The sequence below is a fragment of the Panulirus ornatus genome, chromosome 1 (assembly GCF_036320965.1).
Source record: "Panulirus ornatus isolate Po-2019 chromosome 1, ASM3632096v1, whole genome shotgun sequence".
In the NCBI taxonomy this organism is placed as follows: domain Eukaryota; kingdom Metazoa; phylum Arthropoda; class Malacostraca; order Decapoda; family Palinuridae; genus Panulirus; species Panulirus ornatus.
This window is the reverse complement of record NC_092224.1, coordinates 40386807-40408484: the sequence shown is the minus strand read 5'-3', so window position 1 is coordinate 40408484 and position 21678 is coordinate 40386807. Positions and strand designations below refer to the sequence as shown.

Sequence of the window (21678 nt, the reverse complement as noted above, 5' to 3'; positions counted from 1 at the left end):
TAATAATTTTGAATACTTGTATTAGATCACCTCTTAAACTTCTCTTTTCTAAGTTGAATAGATTCAAATAATTTGATCTCATATCGTAGGATTTGCCTCTCAGCCCGGGAATCATCTTGGTAGCTCACTGCTGTATTCTCTCCGTTCTTCCTATGACTTTTTTTCTGGTAGGATGACCAAAGCTGAAAACAATATTCAAGATGTGGACGAACCAATGAATTGTGAAGAGTAAGGATGATTTCCCTGGAGAGAAATTCGAAGGCTTTACCTATGAAGCTGCTTCTGTGCAATGTTTACTTGGTTTTACCTCACCAAACTATTACATCCAAACCTCCTTCCTAATTTACCTTTTGTAGTACAGCAGAACTAAGCTGTAGCTTACCTTTTCGTTTTCACTACCAATATGTAAAAGTTTGTAGTTGCCTACATTACAGTTGATTTGCCACTTATGAGCTCAGTTCATCAGTTTATGTCAGCTTCAAATTGAGAACGTTCAAGTTCATTTTTAGATTTATTTCCCAGCTTTGTATCATCTGCGAATTTTGATATCTAGCAATGCATTTCATCATCAATATCATTAATATTTGTGAATAAAAGAACCGGGCCAAAGACATGACCTTTTAACACTCACTTGTTACGTCTTACTATTCTTATGCTTGACCATTAATCACTATTCTCTGTGTGCGGTCAGTTAACCAACTTCCTATCTACTGAAGCACAACCTCATCAATGTCATGTGACTTAATTTTTGCTGGTAATCTGTGATGCGGAACCTTATCGAAAGTTTTTGAAAGTCTATATAGATAACATCAACTGCTTTAATTTCGTCATACATATTAATTATATCATATAAGAAATCAAGCTGATTTGTCAGACGAGCGATTTCGTCGAAAACCATACTGAGAATCGTTTATTAAGAGTTGGCCCTCTAAATGATTTGCAGTTCTTTCTTGAATGATGGTTTCCGTCAGTTTTCCAACTACAGACGTTAAGCTGATAAGACAGTGACATTACATTTTTTGAATATCGTTGTTACACAAGCAAACCTCCATGCATCTGGAACATTTCCTGTAGGAGATGACTTGCTGGAAAGGTCAGTAGATGTCTTAACTATCTCATTTTCGGCTCTTTTATTATTCTTGATTTATAAAGAATTATAACGAATCCCATATAAAAGAACTTCTGGTGCATCTCATGAGAGATGTACACGGAACATCCCTTAATCTTAACTCTGCTTAACTCAGCTGACATTCTCCTCGCCTGTAGATTTACCCGTGTCAAGGTTGAACAACTGGAGACCTCTAGTAAGAATTACGGCTACGCTTCAGTCTTGACTTATCATTTCTAGTTTCCCTGATGCTGGTAAGCGGAAAATTTTTAGCAGTAAAGCAAAACATGCTCATATGTTAGCAAAGGTATTAATTAAGCTGAAAGTCAGTGATTCATAGGACACATTGTGTAGGGAAAAAACTCATATCCACAGATGTAATACATCACTGGAGAGGAAAATTGAACTAAAGAAATATCAAATTCTGTTTGCTCTCTTCCTCTTGAAATCTGCATAACTCATAAATGGAAATGTCTTTTTCAGTTCAAAGATTAATTCCATATTGCACGTAATAGTATAGGAAAATATTGCTTTTATGCTAGGCTGAAGATAAAGCTAGGAGTGACAGAGTGACAGAGCCACACTCGTAAACATTATGCTATTCTTTCTCCCTATAGTGGAGGCTCATGCTGAAATCCCGTGAAGACTGTCACAACCACAACTATGCATACTTCATATCATCATAGCGTAATAAAATTGAAACTCAGTATCAGTCATCAGCCACAACAACACGAGTTGCTGCACTGTTAACGTACGAGGCTCACTAATGGTAATACTTTCTTTACCGTACGACATAAAGAGGGTCTAACTGACTTCCTCTACTCTCGTTACATTGTGATGTAATATTAGTGAGTAAATTTCTGGGTTTTCATTGTGCAATAACAAAAATGTTGCTTCTAATTACTTATCTATTAAAAACTTTGATCCTAACATTTGAATCCCTTCACTTTTTAATTGTATTTTAATGTATAATGTTACGGAAAAAGTTTTCTTTTGCGATTGCTGTTGTTAGGCAGTTACTATAATACTTATATTTATTCATAAAACTACAGTAATACCATAAGTCTTCTATTGTACTCAAGGGGCTCATGGCTTCATTTTTTAGTTTTAGTACAACTAATAGTTAGTTTGTGGTATTCTAGTGTTGTCATCTTAAAAAATGAAGATATTTCACAAAACTTACTAAAGATGCAGAATGGGCCGGTAAAATATCGTTTTGTTAAATGAACCGACATACAGAACTAAGAACCAGCTATACTATGTTTATTTATCACATATGAAAATATATTCTATACAGTGAGATATTACACATAAATCATTGTTATTGAGAGTAAATGATAGTTACTGTAAATTATTGAAATCATGTAAGACATACCAAGTTATCACACACAGGAATTATGAGTATTATTATACCTGAAAAATGGTCATAAGATAGATAGGACATTATACGTACACGCTGATAGTCTTGGCAATAAAATGTTAAGAATTACATAAACAAGTTGTCAAGGAAAATATCTTCATCTAAAACCCATTCCAGCAACGTTTCTCTTACCTTGCATCTAGCTTTTAACAGTAGCATAAGTGTTCCAAATGAGTCTGTGGACATGAATATCTGGTTTTGTAAATGAATTAAATCTTTTATCATTTCATAATAAAATCCGGTGAATCATTTGACAGAATTAAAGATAGAGATGCCGTCCACGGAAGTACCACCGTTAAGCTGGAGTACGAAGCCATCTGGCACCCTCAATGGCAGTAGAATGTAGGTAGTACCCATCAACGGAAGTGCTGTCGTCCTGACGTAGGAGTGTGGAGATGATGTCCGGAACTACTTGTCAGGAGTGGCTTTATGCTTCGTTTTGCCTCCAGCTCTTTCTCTCTCTTTTTACATTTTTTTCGCCATTTTTTTTATTCAAGCCTCGTCTCGACGAAGACTTTAGCCCGTCATTGAAGTCTTTGTCATAACACAAAACAAAAATATTTTCGAAGTTTTTTGTTGATACATTATCTAAGGTTGATTATCAAATCTGGAAGTATCCATGCTAAAGAGTTTAATGTTTAGATAACATTAAAGACAAACTACAAAAATCACAAGTCAGTAATGGCTGAGATTAATGGGGATAAAGGATTGAATATGAATTATACACATGTCACCATTCGATGTTTAAGGAAATTTTTTGGGTAGACCCTTAGCTGTATAATCAGTTTTGATTGTAGAATATCAAGACCCAGTGGAGTAAGTCTACAGCAGAAGACCTGGATAACGATTCTGGATCTCAACCAGGTATTCTCCTGGTAAACATCCTGTGTGTGCCAAGGAACACTATGACTGTGGTATTCATGCTATGACTACGTGTGCGGTTTGCAGACTGTGATGCTGTGAGAGTCCTGCTCTGATGTTGTACTAAGAAAATTCAGTGGTATCAATTAGTACGGTTTATTATTCTTTGATATGAGTCTGACTGGTCAATCACACGATAGATACAGAATAACAGTTAAACAGAATAGCTGATTTGTTATAATGAGATCCTTCACCTACAGTCTGTAATAAGCTGCGTGTATATTCTGTAGACACAACTAGAATACAACTGAAGGTAAACAATCAGTGAGTGTCATCAGTATCATGATAACAAGACTTTCTTCCTCAGACGGCCTTCTTTAAGTTTGACCGGAGCCACGCGGGCAAGACCTCCTCGTACCACCTGCGGCCGGCGCTGTGGGAGGCCGGGGTCACTGTGTCTAACAAAGTACTGGAGTGCCTGGTGCTCAGGTTCGCCAAGAACAGAGTCCTCACCTCAGAGGCGTTCCTTATGGCTCTGGTCAGGCTCCACTTGGCTCATGGTAAGTGCCTATTTGACCCAATCTATCTCATGGTAAGTGCTTATCTGACTCCATCTATCTCATGGTAAGTGCTTATCTGACCTATCTATCTCATGGTAAGTGCTGCTCGAGCTACGGAAGACTTGAGGTTAGTGAAGGTCGAGCTCAAGCTAGCTATTGGTAGATGTTGATCGGATTCTCCTCTGCCCACGGCAAGTGCTGAGGGACAGCATGGCACATGGAACAATGGATGCACAAAGGTAATATAAGCTGGAGATCGATTCTATCAGTAGGGTATTAGACAGGAAATATATTTAATTGATTACTGTTTTCTTAATTACGTTGTGCTTTCAGAAACAAGAGTAATGTCTATCGAGCATTTTATCAACATATATCTCAAGAAATTCTATGTCTGATAATCTAGAATATGAAGCGTTCTCTCCTGTTGTACTAATGTATCCTGGCGATCTTATGTTTCCACTTAAATACGACCGTCGTAGTTTGGATGATACATATATACAGCATTTTGTCTTTACAATAAGAAATAGAGTTATTGTATCCAATGCTATAAACAGATCTATACAAATATCAGACTATATGTTGTATTCATTGTTGAATTATTATTTGGTTTACTTTATTTCCAGAGCGATATCACAGTATAGACACCAAAATGAAAGGAAATCCGTTATCATTAGAGGAGGTAAGAACAGTTACTATGTTTCTGATTTTGGGACTTAATCCGTGTGAGAAACTTTCTGTCTGTTTACATCTAACACAGACATCTGCTCTCCTGCAGGGATGAGAGGCTTTTGGCTACACATCCACATACAGTCGTATTCCATGCTGACTCTCCTACCTCTATTTACTCCGCTCCCTCTCTCTCTCTCTCTCTCTCTCTCTCTCTCTCTCTCTCTCTCTCTCTCTCTCTCTCTCTCTCTCTCTCTCTCTCTCTCTCTCTCAAACAGTGTTCTTTACCTGTGATCCTTGGTCCATTTTCCTGGTGGTCCAATGAAAAACAAAATAGATTTAGGCTGCCATACTTTCCAGCATAGTTGTTGCATGTTAAGTAAATATTACTTTTTTACAGATGGAAGTGGGTCGTCTCATTCCAGAAATTCTCATTCCCGTTTCTACATAACTTGCGGCGATCAAGATGCATTACCGTTCGAAGCTGAAAATGAACCCGATCTTCAATGTTGTCTTGTTGATTTTTCAGCGATAATAATGTTTAACTTTTTGTGGAACAATGTTAGACCACAATAATTGAATATTTCTTTTTTTTTTCTTAACCATATTGGGATGACTGATTTAGTTCGTTAATGATACATCATTTGCATATATTTAGTATATTGACACCGATATTTTCTTTTATCTGTTAATGGCTTCAAACAGTATCTACTTAAAGTCATTGTCCTTTACCCTCACTGCTCAGATTTGTGTATAAAGTACTGATAACTTCGTGATTTATCCTCTCCTCACATGAATGAGCAATTCTGTTGTAGTAACTGTGTCTCCACCTAGTTAATAAGCCCATGATTGTCTAGACCAAGCGGGCGATCGTAAGTGGTTCATATGTCGCAACAAGGTAAAAACTCCTAGTGGAAAACCTTTTCTCATTCCACTACTGACCCACCAGGAGCGGTGCTTATTTCAAGATAATCTAGAGACTGTTGTGTGCTCTTTGCGCTGGTTATTGCATGTGGCATGGTAAAGACTTGTAAACAGAAAGGTGAGGAAATCACCTCAGCGCTGGATGTAGTAACTGGTATGGTTTCAAACATGGAGCTAGCACAAGATCACTGAGTGAAGGTGATATCCTATGAGATCTTTAGTGTATTTATAGAGAAGTCGTTGCTCTGTAGAATGCATTTATAGTTCTTTAGTGTTGCTGTGAGTGCTGGAAATGTAGGATAAAGCAAATTTGCCCTAACCCCTGCTTGATGAAACACAAGGAACATCAAAGGTTGCAAAATTCTTCAGGAGAAATACTAACATTCTTCCTCAGTACAAACACGACTCTCATTAGCTACATAAACGGAATGGCTACAGTGATAACACAATTCTGTACACATTCCTAACCACAGTTTAATACAAACTCACGCACACCTCATATACTGATGGCCACCAAGAAGTATGTGACAGTAAATCTTGAAAACAATTTACATCATTAGTAGGAGTTACTTAATCACAGGTTTCGTGTAAACATCACTGTATACCTGATCAGACTCACTCCGAACACTGGCACACATCACACAGTGTCTTTATTGCACACTGGATCACTGGATCCTATTATTCTTTAAACCCATGATCAAGTACTTGCATATCTAACATGAGCAGATGAAGTAATCATTCAAATCTCTCTTTGCAGATGATCCTGATGACGACTTACTCATGATACCTCTATTGTTATCTAACAATAAAAAGGAATTCTTCCTCAAGGAGAAAAACAACAAATGCTTCCATTAAGAGAAAAAACATACAGCAGTCAAAAGACGACTTTTAGTCTTGAAGCTGAGTTGATAGCTTATGAAGGACCATCACATGGAGCAATGAAACAAAGGAGCGAGAGGAAAGAAAAGTGATGCAAAATATCTAACAGTGACACATTCATCATGGAGTGTACCCAGCAGTGACAAAGTCATCATAGCGTGCGTCCCAGCAGTAATATATTCATCATGGCATGTATTCCATGCAGTGAAGCATTCATCGCTGTGTGTATCCCAGATGTAAAAGGACGGAAGACTGATAAAGAGATAATCTAACCTCACTTCATCTCCATTGTAACCATAACAAAAGACCTTATTTCCTAATACTTAAGTGAAACATTTAGATACTTTTACATTACATTCAGCTGATAAAGCCGATTATCAGTAGCATTACTTGTGTAACTAGAACGAGGGTATCTGTGGGGAAAGAACGTCTAATCTCATTTGATGAAACAATGAATCATTTCTTATTAGATTTTCTTAATCAAGGATCATCCTTTAATATAAGAGACCCGGTTTTTCCCAGAGGAACTCTGAAGAGTATGCAATCAATAATGTTCGTCTTCCTCTATATGGTGCAACATTGCCAGTGTTTACTGTTTCACAAATTAGGTGAAAGATGTAACAAAGTTTTTGGATGCGTCGCAGACCAAATGCTGTGGTGCCAGACCTTCGTGTCTTCATATCGGAATTTTCACCAAAACGGAGGCGGTGGCATGACAAGTCATTAAAGAACTTATAACTTGAGATATTGTGTGCCCGAGACTATGGCAGTAGACAGTAAATTTGGTTTAAAAACTGCTTTAGACAACAATAACGTCATCTGATGATGAGTGATTTGTGATAGTCAGAGTGTTGGTATTAACCGTTTGAAGCGGCAGTTATGACCCTTTGACATATGACTTAATACCAATCACAAGTCAACACTTGGCGTAGTGTCTTTTTGTTTAGAGCAACCTATATGGATGGAATCTTGAAATACCTTGTGTGATTGTTCAGAACGCTAGATGTGTCAGTCAAGTATACCTCTGTCCAGGACTGATCTTGGTCGACTGTATTCTTAGACGAAGTTGTTTGAATTGTTAGTTTTGAGTGTATTCTACAAACAACTTATGAATTCTTATTGTATTTCACATCTAATCAGGTTGGTCGTCTGATATATTGACTGTGATTACATAAGTCTCAGCCGCTAATATATTTCCCAATAACAACCATTGATTTCGAATGAAATTCATACTCGTAGAAAACGCCATTCAGCTGAAAATTCTCCACGAACTTGTGATAAAAGACTTGAAAAATTATCGACATTTTCAGATTTGTAGTTTCTATCTTAACTTAGCATTTCAAACGCCTAATCACCAAAAAATGTTAGCGAGAGTTTGTAAGTATCCTGATGTGACTATTCTTACAACAGAGTGTGCAAATATCCCTACGACGCTAACTTCCAGCCTATTTCAGAGAGGGGAAACTACTTGTGTGTGATATGTATTTCTAAAACCTGTACTTGATGGAATTCCGTTGTATATATGTATCTTATACGGTTTATACAAACATGTCTTACATATAAGTAATGCGCTCTCCTCTCTCAACTCACTTAGCATGATGACGTGTGACACTTCCACTCCTCCGTTAATGTTACATGTTTGGCTCAAGTGCAGTTTGGTCGAAAAGTCTAGTGTTAACTTGGGTAGATGAATCTACTTGAGGTTCAGACATCACCTCAGCACAGGTTTAATGCATGGGCGATCAGTATCTGGGCCTGGGCGGCTGTTAGAAAGAACGCCACCAAGGCCAGGGGTGTTGACTGAGGCAACAGCACCTACACCCAAGGTTGGTGGCCAGTCTGGTGGCATCAAGGGCTCGAACTGGCTGTTACCTGACCTGAGTCGAGGCAAATTTGATTGGCGAATGTTTCTTGTTACCACAGACCCCTGGCTTATTCTTGACCCGCACATTCTTACTGGATATACAGATTTGCTTTTACTTTAGGGTTAACCACTTCAGAGTTGACTTTCATAAGTAAATCCAAGGGTATCATATGTACTGTATGATCGTTCTCATTGGATGAATTTGAAATATGTCAGATGCTCTGAATTCTGTTTTGCTTTCAGCAGCTCAGTGCATACTGAAGGTTAGCTAGAATCTCTTTCATTTAAGTTTCCAACTGTATCCAAAATAACTTAATCATCACATCACTAAAAGTATTACTACATCGTTGTCGTCTAGATTATTCTTTTCCATTAACAAGTTAGATATATATATATATAGTTATGTTGCCCTTAATGTTGACTGACAAGGCTACCTCGTTAACATTACTATTATTTTTCTATTTAATTTATATATGCTACACTATATTAGAATTACAAGTTGTCTTGATACGTGTAAGGCCGTTAGACCACTGAGAGTGAACTGTGTAAAGACATTGAAGATACGAAGTGGGAACATCACTTACGCGTTCGGTTTCCTTTCCATAGAACCTTTGTATGACAGTCGGGTGGTGTTGCTGCTCTACCTTTGCCGACATGGCGTTCCGTAGTTGGTGCTGCCTTACCTAAGCGTTCAGTTGGTGGTGCTACTTTGCTGTCACCATGACCCGTGTTGTTTTAGTGTAATCAGAATATTATAAGTCCGTTTATTTCTCATTATACCAAAAGTCAGTATTGAGTATTCACCAAAGATGCTTCAGATATCCCGCTATAGCCTTTTCGACTTTCAGGTCCTGCCACTATTCAGGTGAAAAACTAAGGTTTATCACCAATGTTCTATATCAGACCACAGTTTACCGAGAGTATTTTCGTTTTTATGATAGCACTGTACGGTGTAGAGAGCTCTGCTCGAGAGAATTTGTTTCGCCTGTGTAAGCGACGCCATTTCTAGTGTGACAACTCCTGTGAAAGATATAATCACAACAATAGTGCCTTTCATTTCGAATGGCAGAGACGACTCTGTCATCTATCATTAATGAAAACGGTATTCCTTCGTGGGACACAAAGAGTGAAATTGCAGCTTTAATTCATAAATTTTGCGATGGGAATTTATAGTTGATATGATTGATATACAGTGATCATGCGCAGCGTTGGTGAATTTAACACCCTGTATTAGACCGTCACACTACAATATTATCTATATACATATGGATGGCCATAGATATGGTGACCCCTAGGCTGACAAGCAGCAGACACCAGAACTCAACCTTGACGATCAGTAATGGCTTGCGCATCAACTGCCAGGCCAGGTCGTCCCACACTTGACTATACTCACTCATCATCATACACAGGAATATTATGCCCAGAATATAGAAGGTAATCTCCTCATTAACTTATTTTGCTGTGGTGTTGGACAGAATTTTTCAAGAGACAGATTTCATTCCGGTGTTCAGGGCGTCGTCTTTAATGGTAGGATCTTCCGGGATGCTGCTGATTATAATTCATCTCTTCCTTAAGATGATTGTCATTCACTATATGAATATATGCATAAAATAAATTACTGTTAGATTCCGTCATTCACAAATGCAGTAAAAGTTAAGATACAGATCTAATATCCGTTATATTTTGTTTCCAAAATTAAGATGGTAAAATACCATGAGAAAGTGTATCGCATTTTTCTGACCTGACTAATATAATCAAGCTACTACAGGTGAGATCAATATATCTCCTTTAAAGATACGTGACTTATAGGATCAGAACAAGGACTATTGTGAATGCCATCCTCAAAAGCAATTTGTCTTTGTGAACTATTTCATTTCACAGGCGAATCATATAAATGAAAAAAAGCTTTAATAATGAGGCATCAAACCAAAGAAAATCAGTAATATATATATATATATATATATATATATATATATATATATATATATATATATATATATATATATATATATATATATATATATATATATATATATATATATATATATATATATATATATATATATATATATATATATATATATATATAGATATATATATGTATATATATAAATATATATGTGTGTGTATGTGCCTGTGTGTGTGTTTGTCACTAGTTTATGCCTGCATAAGGTTGCACTGCGACTGAGAGATTACATTTAGCGAGGCTGTAACATTAACAATACAGGCTCGTTTGAGAATCTCTTAGTCCAAAGGAATGTACACTTCCTTGCTACTGGAAGTAGCGCAACCTTGAGCTGGAGACCCCTCTGGAAAAGGGTCCTGATTAACACCAGGAATATTTCTTAGAAAGAGGTCCTGATATATATATATATATATATATATATATATATATATATAAATATATATATATATATATATATATATATATATATATATATATATATATATATATTATACTTTGTCGCTGTCTCCAGCTTTAGCGAGGTAGCACTATGAAACAGACGAAAGAATGGAACAACCCACCCACATACATATGAGTCCACGGGGAATATCTTGATCACGCGCAAAATTGTGATCCTTTCCATACATGTATGTACATGTGAATATCCATATATATATATATATATATATATATATATATATATATATATATATATATATATATCCCTGGGGATAGGGGAGAAAGAATACTTCCCACGTATTCCCTGCGTGTCGTAGAAGGCGACTAAAAGGGAAGGGAGCGGGGGGCTGGAAATCCTCCCCTCTTGTTTTTTTCTTTTCTTATCCCAAAGAAGGAACAGAGAAGGGGGCCAGATGAGGATATTCCCTCAAAGGCCCAGTCCTCTGTTCTTAACGCTACCTCGCTAACGCGGGAAATGGCGAATAGTATGAAAGAAGAAATATATATATATATATATATATATATATATATATATATATATATATATATATATATATATATATATATATATATATATATATATATATATATTATATATACAGGGTGTTAAAAAAATAGGTACAAAATCTGACAGTAGACAGGGACACCCAAAGCAAACACTTTTTCAAGAATACCAAAAATTGCAAAACTAGTTAGTATTCGAGATACTGAGCTTTAAAGTTTTAACTTGACACCTATTCACAAGCATTTTCATTTCTAGCCGATGATATAGTGGAAAATGAAACAAATATTGTGTAAACATATGTATTATTGATCACAATCTAAAATAGCTGTTCGAAGTGTCTGCCTTCTGATTCAATGCAGACCTGACACCTCCTCTGAAAGGACTGCTGGACACGAGACAACATTCTTGGATCTTCTGCAATGATTTCTTGATTAGAAAAATGTGCCATGTTGTCACCACCACGACGTGCAACGGTGAACTAATTCGTAAACACCGAGTGTTGCCACACCTTAATCAACCGAGTGTTGCCAGATTGTAAGCTAATATTACATTTAAAGTTTACAGTTCAGACATACCAAAGTTAAAACTTTAAAGCTCAGTATCTCGAATACTAACTAGTTTTGCAATTTTTGGTATTCTTGTAAAAGTGTTTGCTTTGGGTGTCCCTGTCTACTGTCAAATTTTGTACCTTTTTTTTTAACACCCTGTGTATATATATATACATATATATATATATATATATATATATATATATATATATATATATATATATATATATATATATATATATATATATATATATATATATATATATATATATATATATATATATATATATATATATATATATATATATATATATATATATATATATATATATATATATATATATATATATATATATATGTATATATATATATATATATATATATATATATATATATATATATATGTATATATATATATATATATATATATATATATATATATATATATATATATATATATATATATATATATATATATATATATATATATGTATATATATATATATATATATATATATATATATATATATATATATATATATATATATATATGTATATATATATATATATATATATATATATATATATATATATATATATATATTTTTTTTTTTTTTTTTGCTTTGTCGCTGTCTCCCGCGTTTGCGAGGTAGCGCAAGGAAAACAGACGAAAGAAATGGCCCAACCCACCCCCATACACACTGTATACACACACACGTCCACACAAGCAAATATACGTACCTATACATCTCAATGTACACATATATATACATACACAGACGCATACATATATACCCATGCACACAATTCACACTGTCTGCCCCCATTCACTCCCATCGCCACCTCGCCACACATGGAATACCTTCCCCCTCCCCCCTCATGTGCGCGAGGTAGCACTAGGAAAAGACAACAAAGGCCCAATTCGTTCACACTCATTCTCAGTCACCAGCTTCTGCAGTTTCTCGCATGAATCAGCCACCAGCGCTGTATCATCAGCGAACAACTGACTCACTTCCCAAGCTCTCTCATCCACAACAGACTGCATACTTGCCCCTCTTTCCAAAACTCTTGCATTCACCTCCCTAACAACCCCATCCATAAACAAATTAAACAACCATGGAAACATCACACACCCCTGCCGCAAACCTATATTCACTGAGAACCAATCACTTTCCTCTCTTCCTATACGTACACATGCCTTACATCCTCGATAAAAACTTTTCACTGCTTCTAACAACTTGCCTCCCACACCATATATTCTTAATACCTTCCACAGAGCATCTCTATCAACTCTATCATATGCCTTCTCCAGATCCATAAATGCTACATACAAATCCATTTGCTTTTCTAAGTATTTCTCACATACATTCTTCAAAGCAAACACCTGATCCACACATCCTCTACCACTTCTGAAACCACACTGCTCTTCCCCAATCTGATGCTCTGTACATGCCTTCACCCTCTCAGTCAATACCCTCCCATATAATTTACCAGGAATACTCAACAAACTTATACCTCTGTAATTTGAGCACTCACTCTTATCCCCTTTGCCTTTGTACAATGGCACTATGCACGCATTCCGCCAATCCTCAGTCACCTCATCATGAGTCATACATACATTAAATAACCTTACCAACCAGTCAATAATACAGTCACCCCCTTTTTTAATAAATTCCACTGCAATACCATCCAAAACTGCTGCCTTGCCGGCTTTCATCTTTCGCAAAGCTTTTACTACCTCTTCTCTGTTTACCAAATCATTTTCCCTAACCCTCTCACTTTGCACACCACCTCGACCAAAACACCCTATATCTGCCACTCTATCATCAAACACATTCAACAAACCTTCAAAATACTCACTCCATCTCCTTCTCACATCACCACTACTTGCTATCACCTATATATATATATATATATATATATATATATATATATATATATATATATATATATATATATATATATATATATATATATATATATATATATATATATATATATATATATATATATATATTCATTGTTGTATTGTTGACTGGTTGGTAAGGTTATTTAATGTATGTATGACTCATGGTGAGGTGCCTGAGGATTGGCGGAATGCGTGCATAGTGCCATTGTACAAAGGCAAAGGGGATAAGAGTGAGTGCCCAAATTACAGAGGTATAAGTTTGTTGAGTATTCCTGGTAAATTATATGGGAGGGTATTGATTGAGAGGGTGAAGGCATGTACAGAGCATCAGATTGGGGAAGAGCAGTGTGGTTTCAGAAGTGGTAGAGGATGTGTGGATCAGGTGTTTGCTTTGAAGAATGTATGTGAGAAATACTTAGAAAAGCAAATGGATTTGTTTGTAGCATTTATGGATCTGGAGAAGGCATATGATAGAGTTGATAGAGATGCTCTGTGGAAGGTATTAAGAATATATGGTGTGGGAGGCAAGTTGTTAGAAGCAGTGAAAAGTTTTTATCGAGGATGTAAGGCATGTGTACGTGTAGGAAGAGAGGAAAGTGATTGGTTCTCAGTGAATGTAGGTTTGCGGCAGGGGTGTGTGATGTCTCCATGGTTGTTTAATTTGTTTATGGATGGGGTTGTTAGGGAGGTAAATGCAAGAGTCTTGGAAAGAGGGGCAAGTATGAAGTCTGTTGGGGATGAGAGAGCTTGGGAAGTGAGTCAGTTGTTGTTCGCTGATGATACAGCGCTGGTGGCGGATTCATGTGAGAAACTGCAGAAGCTGGTGACGGAGTTTGGTAAAGTGTGTGGAAGAAGAAAGTTAAGAGTAAATGTGAATAAGAGCAAGGTTATTAGGTACAGTAGGGTTGAGGGTCATGTCAATTGGGAGGTGAGTTTGAATGGAGAAAAACTGGAGGAAGTGAAGTGTTTTAGATATCTGGGAGTGGATCTGTCAGCGGATGGAACCATGGAAGCGGAAGTGGATCATAGGGTGGGGGAGGGGGCGAAAATTTTGGGAGCCTTGAAAAATGTGTGGAAGTCGAGAACATTATCCCGGAAAGCAAAAATGGGTATGTTTGAAGGAATAGTGGTTCCAACAATGTTGTATGGTTGCGAGGCGTGGGCTATGGATAGAGTTGTGCGCAGGAGGATGGATGTGCTGGAAATGAGATGTTTGAGGACAATGTGTGGTGTGAGGTGGTTTGATCGAGTAAGTAACGTAAAGGTAAGAGAGATGTGTGGAAATAAAAAGAGTGTGGTTGAGAGAGCAGAAGAGGGTGTTTTGAAATGGTTTGGGCACATGGAGAGAATGAGTGAGGAAAGATTGACCAAGAGGATATATGTGTCGGAGGTGGAGGGAACGAGGAGAAGAGGGAGACCAAATTGGAGGTGGAAAGATGGAGTGAAAAGGATTTTGTGTGATCGGGGCCTGAACATGCAGGAGGGTGAAAGGAGGGCAAGGAATAGAGTGAATTGGAGCGATGTGGTATACAGGGGTTGACGTGCTGTCAGTGGATTGAATCAAGGCATGTGAAGCGTCCGGGGTAAACCATGGAAAGCTGTGTAGGTATGTATATTTGCGTGTGTGGACGTGTGTATGTACATGTGTATGGGGGTGGGTTGGGCCATTTCTTTCGTCTGTTTCCTTGCGCTACCTCGCAATACGCGGGAGACAGCGACAAAGTATAAAAAAAAAGAAAAAAAAAAAAATATATATATATATATTATATATATATATATATATATATATATATATATATATATATATATATATATATATATATATATATATATATATTGTTGTTGACTGGTTGGAAAGAATATCTAATGTATGTCTTACTCATGGTGAGGTGCCTGAGGATTGGCGGAATGCATGGATAGTGCCATTGTACAAAGGCGATGGGGATAAAGGTGAGTGCTCAAATTACAGAGGTATGAGTTTGTTGAATGTTCCTGGGAAATGATATGGGAGGGTATTGATTGAGAAGGTGAAGGCATGTACAGAGCATCAGATTGGGGAAGAGCAGTGTGCTCTCAGAAGTGGTAGAGGATGTATAGATCAAGTGTTTGCTTTGAAGAATGTGTGTGAGAAATACTTGGAAAAGTAAATGGATCTGTATGTAGCATTGATGGATCTGGAAAAGGCATATTATAGAGTTGATAGAGATGCTCTCTGGAAGTATTAAGAATATATGGTGTGGGAGGCAAGCTGTTAGAAGCAGTGAAAAGTTTTTATCGAGGATGTAAGGCATGTGTACGAGTAGGAAGAGAGGAAAGTGATTGGTTCTCAGTGAATGTCGGTTTGCGGCAGGGGTGCATGATGTCTCCATGGTTGTTTAATTTGTTTATGGATGGAGTTGTTAGGGATGTGAATGCAAGAGGTTTGGAGAGAGGGGTAAGTATGAAGTCTGTTGTGGATGAGAGAGCTTGGAAAGTGAGTCAGTTGGTGTTCGCTGATGACACACCCCTGGTGGCTGATTCGGGTGAGAAACTGGAGAAGTTGGTGACTGAGTTTGGTAAAGTGTGTGAAAAAGAAAGCTGTGAGTAAATGTGAATAAGAGCAGGGTTATCAGGTACAGTAGGGTTGAGGGACAAGTCAATTGGGAGGTGAGTTTGAATGGAGAAAAACTGGAGGAAGTGAAGTGTTACAGATAGCTGAGAGTGGATTTGGCAGCGGATGGAACCATGGATGCGGAAGTGAGTCACAGGATGGGGGAGGGAGCGAAAGTTCTGGGAGCGTTGAAAAATGTGTGGAAGGAGAGAACATTATCTCGGAAAGCAAGAATGGGTACGTTTGGCAAAAATGGGTATGTTTGAAGTAATAGTGGTTCCAACAATGTTATATGGCTGCGAGGCGTGGGCTATAGATAGAGTTGTGCGGAGGAGGGTGGATGGGTTGGAAATGAGATGTTGAAGGACGATATGTGGTGGAGGTGGTTTGATCGAGTAAGTAATGAAAGGGTAAGCGAGATGTGTGGTAATCAAAAAAGTGTGGTTGAGAGAGCAAAAGAGGGTGTTTTGAAATGGTTTGGTCACATGGAGAGAATGAGTGAGGAAAGACTGACAAAGAGGATATATGTGTCAGAGGTGGAGGGAACGAGGAGAAGCGGGACACCAAATTGGTGGAAATATGGAGTGAAAAAAAATTCTGAGAAATCGGGGCCTAAACATGCAGGAGGGTGAGAGGCGTGCAAGGAATACAGTGAATTGGAACGATGTGGTGTACTGGGTTGGACGTGCTGTCAATGGATTGAACCAGGGCATGTGAAGCGTCTGGGGTAAACCATGGAAAGTTTTTTTGGGCCTGGATGTGGAAAGGGAGCTGTGGTTTCGGTGCATTATACATGACAGCTAGAGACTGTGTGTGAACGAATGGGGCCTTTGTTGTCTTTTCCTAGCGCTACCTCGCGCGCTTGCGGGGTGAGGGTGTTGTCATTTCATGTGTGGCAGGATGGCGACGGAAATGAATAAAGGCAGCAAGTATGAATTATGTACATGTGTATATATATGTATGTCTGTCTATGTATATATATGTATATGTTGAAATGTATAGGTATTTATATGTGCGTGTGTGGACGTGTATGTATATACATGTGTAAGTTTGTGGGTTGGGCGATTCTTTCGTCTGTTTTCTTGCGCTACCTGCTAACGCGGGAGACAGCAACAAAGTATAATAGAAATATATATATATATATATATATATATATATATATATATATATATATATATATATATATATATATATATATATAAAGGTGAAATCGCACATCAGTAGGAGTTCATACAATTTTATCTAACATGTAATTTTTCTTTACATGAGGCACGACATGTTTGGTGGAGACAATCCACCTCATCAAGTGTCAGTACTTAACAAAGTTATCTAAATTCCAACATCACACCTGATGAGGTGGATTGTCTGCACCAAACATATCGTACCACATGTAAAGAAAAATTGAATCTTAGATAGAATTATATGAACTCCTACTGAAGTGTGATTTCACCTTCATAACTTTCATCACGAACTAGTGTGATCATTTATATATATATATATATATATATATATATATATATATATATATATATGTATACATATATATATATATATATATATATATATATATATATATATATATATATATATATATATATACATATATATATATATATATATATATATATATATATATATATATATATATATATATATATATATATATATATATATATATATATATATATATATATATATATATATATATATATATATATGTATACATATATATATATATATATATATATATATATATATATATATATATATATATATATATATATATATATATATATATATATATATATATATATATATATATATATATATATATATATATATATATATATATATATATATATATATATATATATATATATATATATATATATATATATATATATATATATATGAATGTATATGTGTAATGAGTGGGCAAATTAACCTTTTCTCGCCTTCACTTGTACAGGTTAAAGATGTATAAACTATTGGTCCGGTGTAAAGAAGGTGTAAATAAATATTTATCCAGAGATGTTATTTTTCCTTTTTCCTTGAAAGTAAAAATAAACAAGGTGTAGCGTCATATGACCCGAATTTGAAAAGGAAAAAGTATAATGTCCAAACATTACTGCTAATGGATAAAGGTTGGAACTCTCCATATAGTAGGGTGTATTGTATCATAATTGCAGGTTGGTTTCAGCGCTAAAAGATAATCTAATTAGGCTCTCAGTAAAAATACTCATTTCTTATGATTCCCAATAAGAACAGACGTCATATTCTTTTAATACGATGTGTCAGAATTATCCTGACCTTGAGGAACAGGTAACTGTAATATGAGACGAGTCAGCAAAAATGACACTGCAACTGGTAGAGACTCTCACTACTATGAATGAACAACAATGACATTCTTAAGAATGTTTCTCTGCCACACTAATATGAAAAATCTAGTGCTTGAAGTTCGAATGTCTTATGGTAGGTGTCTCCTCACGTAACTCAGGAAAGCGAAATGTGGAGACAAATAGCAATTGCGACAGGCTTTTCTTGCCAACCTCATCCCTGATGCTCCCCCCACTTCCATCGTATCTTTATTCAACACCGTGTAATTCACAATCTCCCACTTCTTGAATGCCATAAGTCACAGCTCCCTTTTCACATCCAGGCTCCACAGAACTTTCCATGGTTTACCCAAGACGCTTCACATGCCCTGGTTCAATCCATTGACAGCACGTCGACCCCGGTATACCACATGTTTAATTCACTCTTTTCCTTGCACGCCTTTCACCCTCCTGCATGTTTAGGCCCCAATCACTCAAAATCTTTTTCACTCCATCCTTCCACCTCTAACTTGGTCTTCCACTTCACCTCGTTCCCTCCACCTCTGATACATATATCCTCTTGGTCAATCTTTCCTCAATCATTCTCTCTATGTGACCAAACCTTTTCAGTACACCCTCTTCTACTCTCCTAACCACACTCATCTTATCACCACACATCTCTCTTACCCTTTCATTACATACTCGATCAAACAACCTCACACTACATTTCTCCTCAAACATCTCATTTCCAACACATCCACCCTCCACCGCACAACCCTATCTATAACCCATGCCTCACAGCCATGTAACATTGTTGGAACCATTATTCCTCCAAACATACCCATTTCTAAATGCTCTCCGGGATTACGTTCTCGCCTTCCACACATTCTTCAACGCTCCCGGAACTTTCGCCCCCTCCCCCACCCTGTGACTCACTTCCGCTTCCATGGTTCACCCGTAGCCAAATCTACTCCCAGATATCGAAAAACACTTCAATTCCTACAGTTTTTCTTCATTCAAACTTACCTCCCAATCTATTTGTACCTAAAACCTACTGAACCTAATAACCTTGCTTTTATTCATATTTAATCTCACCTTTCTTCTTTCACACACTTTACCAAACTCAGTCACCAACTTTTGCAATTTTCTCACCCGATTCAGCCACCAGCGATGTATCATAAGCGAACAACAACTGACTCACTTACCAAGCCTCTCATCCACAACATACTGCATACTTGCCCCTTCCTCCAAAACTCTTGCATCCACCTTCCTAACAACCCCATCCATAAACAAATTAAACAACTATGGAGACATCACACACCCCTGCTGCAGACCGACATTCACTGGGAACCAATCAATTTCCTCTCTACCTACTCGTACACATGCCTTACATCCTCGATAAAAACTTTTCGCTGCTTCTAGCAACTTAACTCCCACACCATGTACTCTTAATATCTTGCACAAAGCATCTCTATCAACTCTATCATATGCCTTCTCCAGATCCATATGTGCTACATACAAATCCATTTGTTTTTCTAAGCATTTCTTATATACATTCTTCAAAGCAAACACCTGATCCACACATCCTCTACTACTTCTGAAACCACACTGCGCTTCCCCAGTCTGATGCTCTGTACATGCCTTCACTCTCTCAATTCAATACCTTCCCATATAATTTCACAGGAACACTCAAAAAACTTATACCTCTGCAAGTTGAACACTCACCTTTATCCCCTTTGCCTTTGTACAATGGCATTATGCATGCATTCCGCCAATCCTCAGGCACTTCACCATGAACCATACATACATAAGATATCCTCACCAACCAGGCAACAACAAAGTCACCCCGTTTTTTAATAAATTACAGAGCAATGTCATCCAAACCCGCTGCCTTGCCGGCTTTCATCTTCCGCAAAGTTTTCACTGCCTATTCTCTGTTTACCAAATCATTTTCCCTGACCCCTCTCACTTCGCACACCACCTCGACCAAAACACCCTATATCTGCCTCTCTGTTATCAAACACATTCAACAATTCTTCAAAATACTCACTCCATCTCCCTCTCACTTCACCACTACTTGTAATTACCTTCGCAGTTGCCCCCTTCACCGATGTTCCCATTTGTTCTCTTGTCTTACGCAGTTTATTTACCTCCTTCCAAAACATCGTTTTATTCTCCCTACAATCTAATGATTCTCTCTCACCCCAGCTCTCATTTGCCCTCTTTTTCAAATCTTGCACTTTTCTCTTGACCTCTTGCCTCTTTCTTTTATACATCTCCCAATCATTTGCACTATTTCCCTGCAAAAATCGTTCAAATGCCCCTCTGTTCTCTTTCACTAATATTCTTACTTCTTCATCAAACCACTCATTACCCTTTCTGATCTGCCCACCTCCCACCTTTCTCATGCCACAGGCATCTTTTGCGCAAGCCATCGCTGCATCCCTAGATACATCCCATTCCTCCCCCACTCCTCTTACGTTATTTGCTCTCACCTTTTTCCATTCTGCACTCGATCTCTCCTGGTACTTCCTGAAACAATTCTCCTTTCCAAGCTCACTTACTCTCACCAATCTCTTCACCCCAACATTCTCTCATCTTTTCTGAAAACCTCTACAAATCTTCACCTTCGCCTCCACAAGATGATGATCAAACTTCCCTCCAATTGCCCCTCTCAGCACATTAACATCCAAAAGTCTCTCTTTCACGTGCCTATCAATCTACACGTCATCCAATAACGCTCTCCGACCATCTCTCCTACTTACACATGTATACTCATATATATCTCTCTTTTTAAACCAGATATTCCCCATCACCAGTCCTTTTTTCAGCACACGAATCTACAAGCTCTTTACCATTTCCATTTACAGCACTGAACACCAATTATACCCTCAACTGCCACATTGCTTACCTTTGCACTCAAATCACTCATTACTATAACCCGGTCTCGCGCATCAAAGCTGTTAACACACTCAATCAGCTGCACCCAAAACACTTGCCTCTCGTGATCTTTCTTCTCATGACCAGGTGCATAGGCACGGCAAGGTGGCGGGTTTGGATGGTATCGCAGTGAAATTTATTAAAAAAGGGGGTGACTGTATTGTTTACTGGTTGCTAAGGATATT

The 21678-nt window shown here is 37.3% G+C and overlaps 1 protein-coding gene across 1 annotated transcript in view; it reads left to right on the top strand.

Moving 5' to 3' along the window:
* LOC139763651 (calpain-9-like) overlaps positions 1-6877 on the top strand; it is a 299394-nt gene extending 292517 nt beyond the window's left edge. The window contains exons 14-16 of the mRNA XM_071690288.1: positions 3757-3949; positions 4573-4628; positions 6297-6877. Coding sequence (XP_071546389.1) covers positions 3757-3949; positions 4573-4628; positions 6297-6323 — 276 coding nt within the window. The 3' untranslated portion in view covers positions 6324-6877. The remainder of the gene's footprint in view (positions 1-3756; positions 3950-4572; positions 4629-6296) is intronic.
* The last annotated feature ends 14801 nt before the right edge of the window (positions 6878-21678 follow it).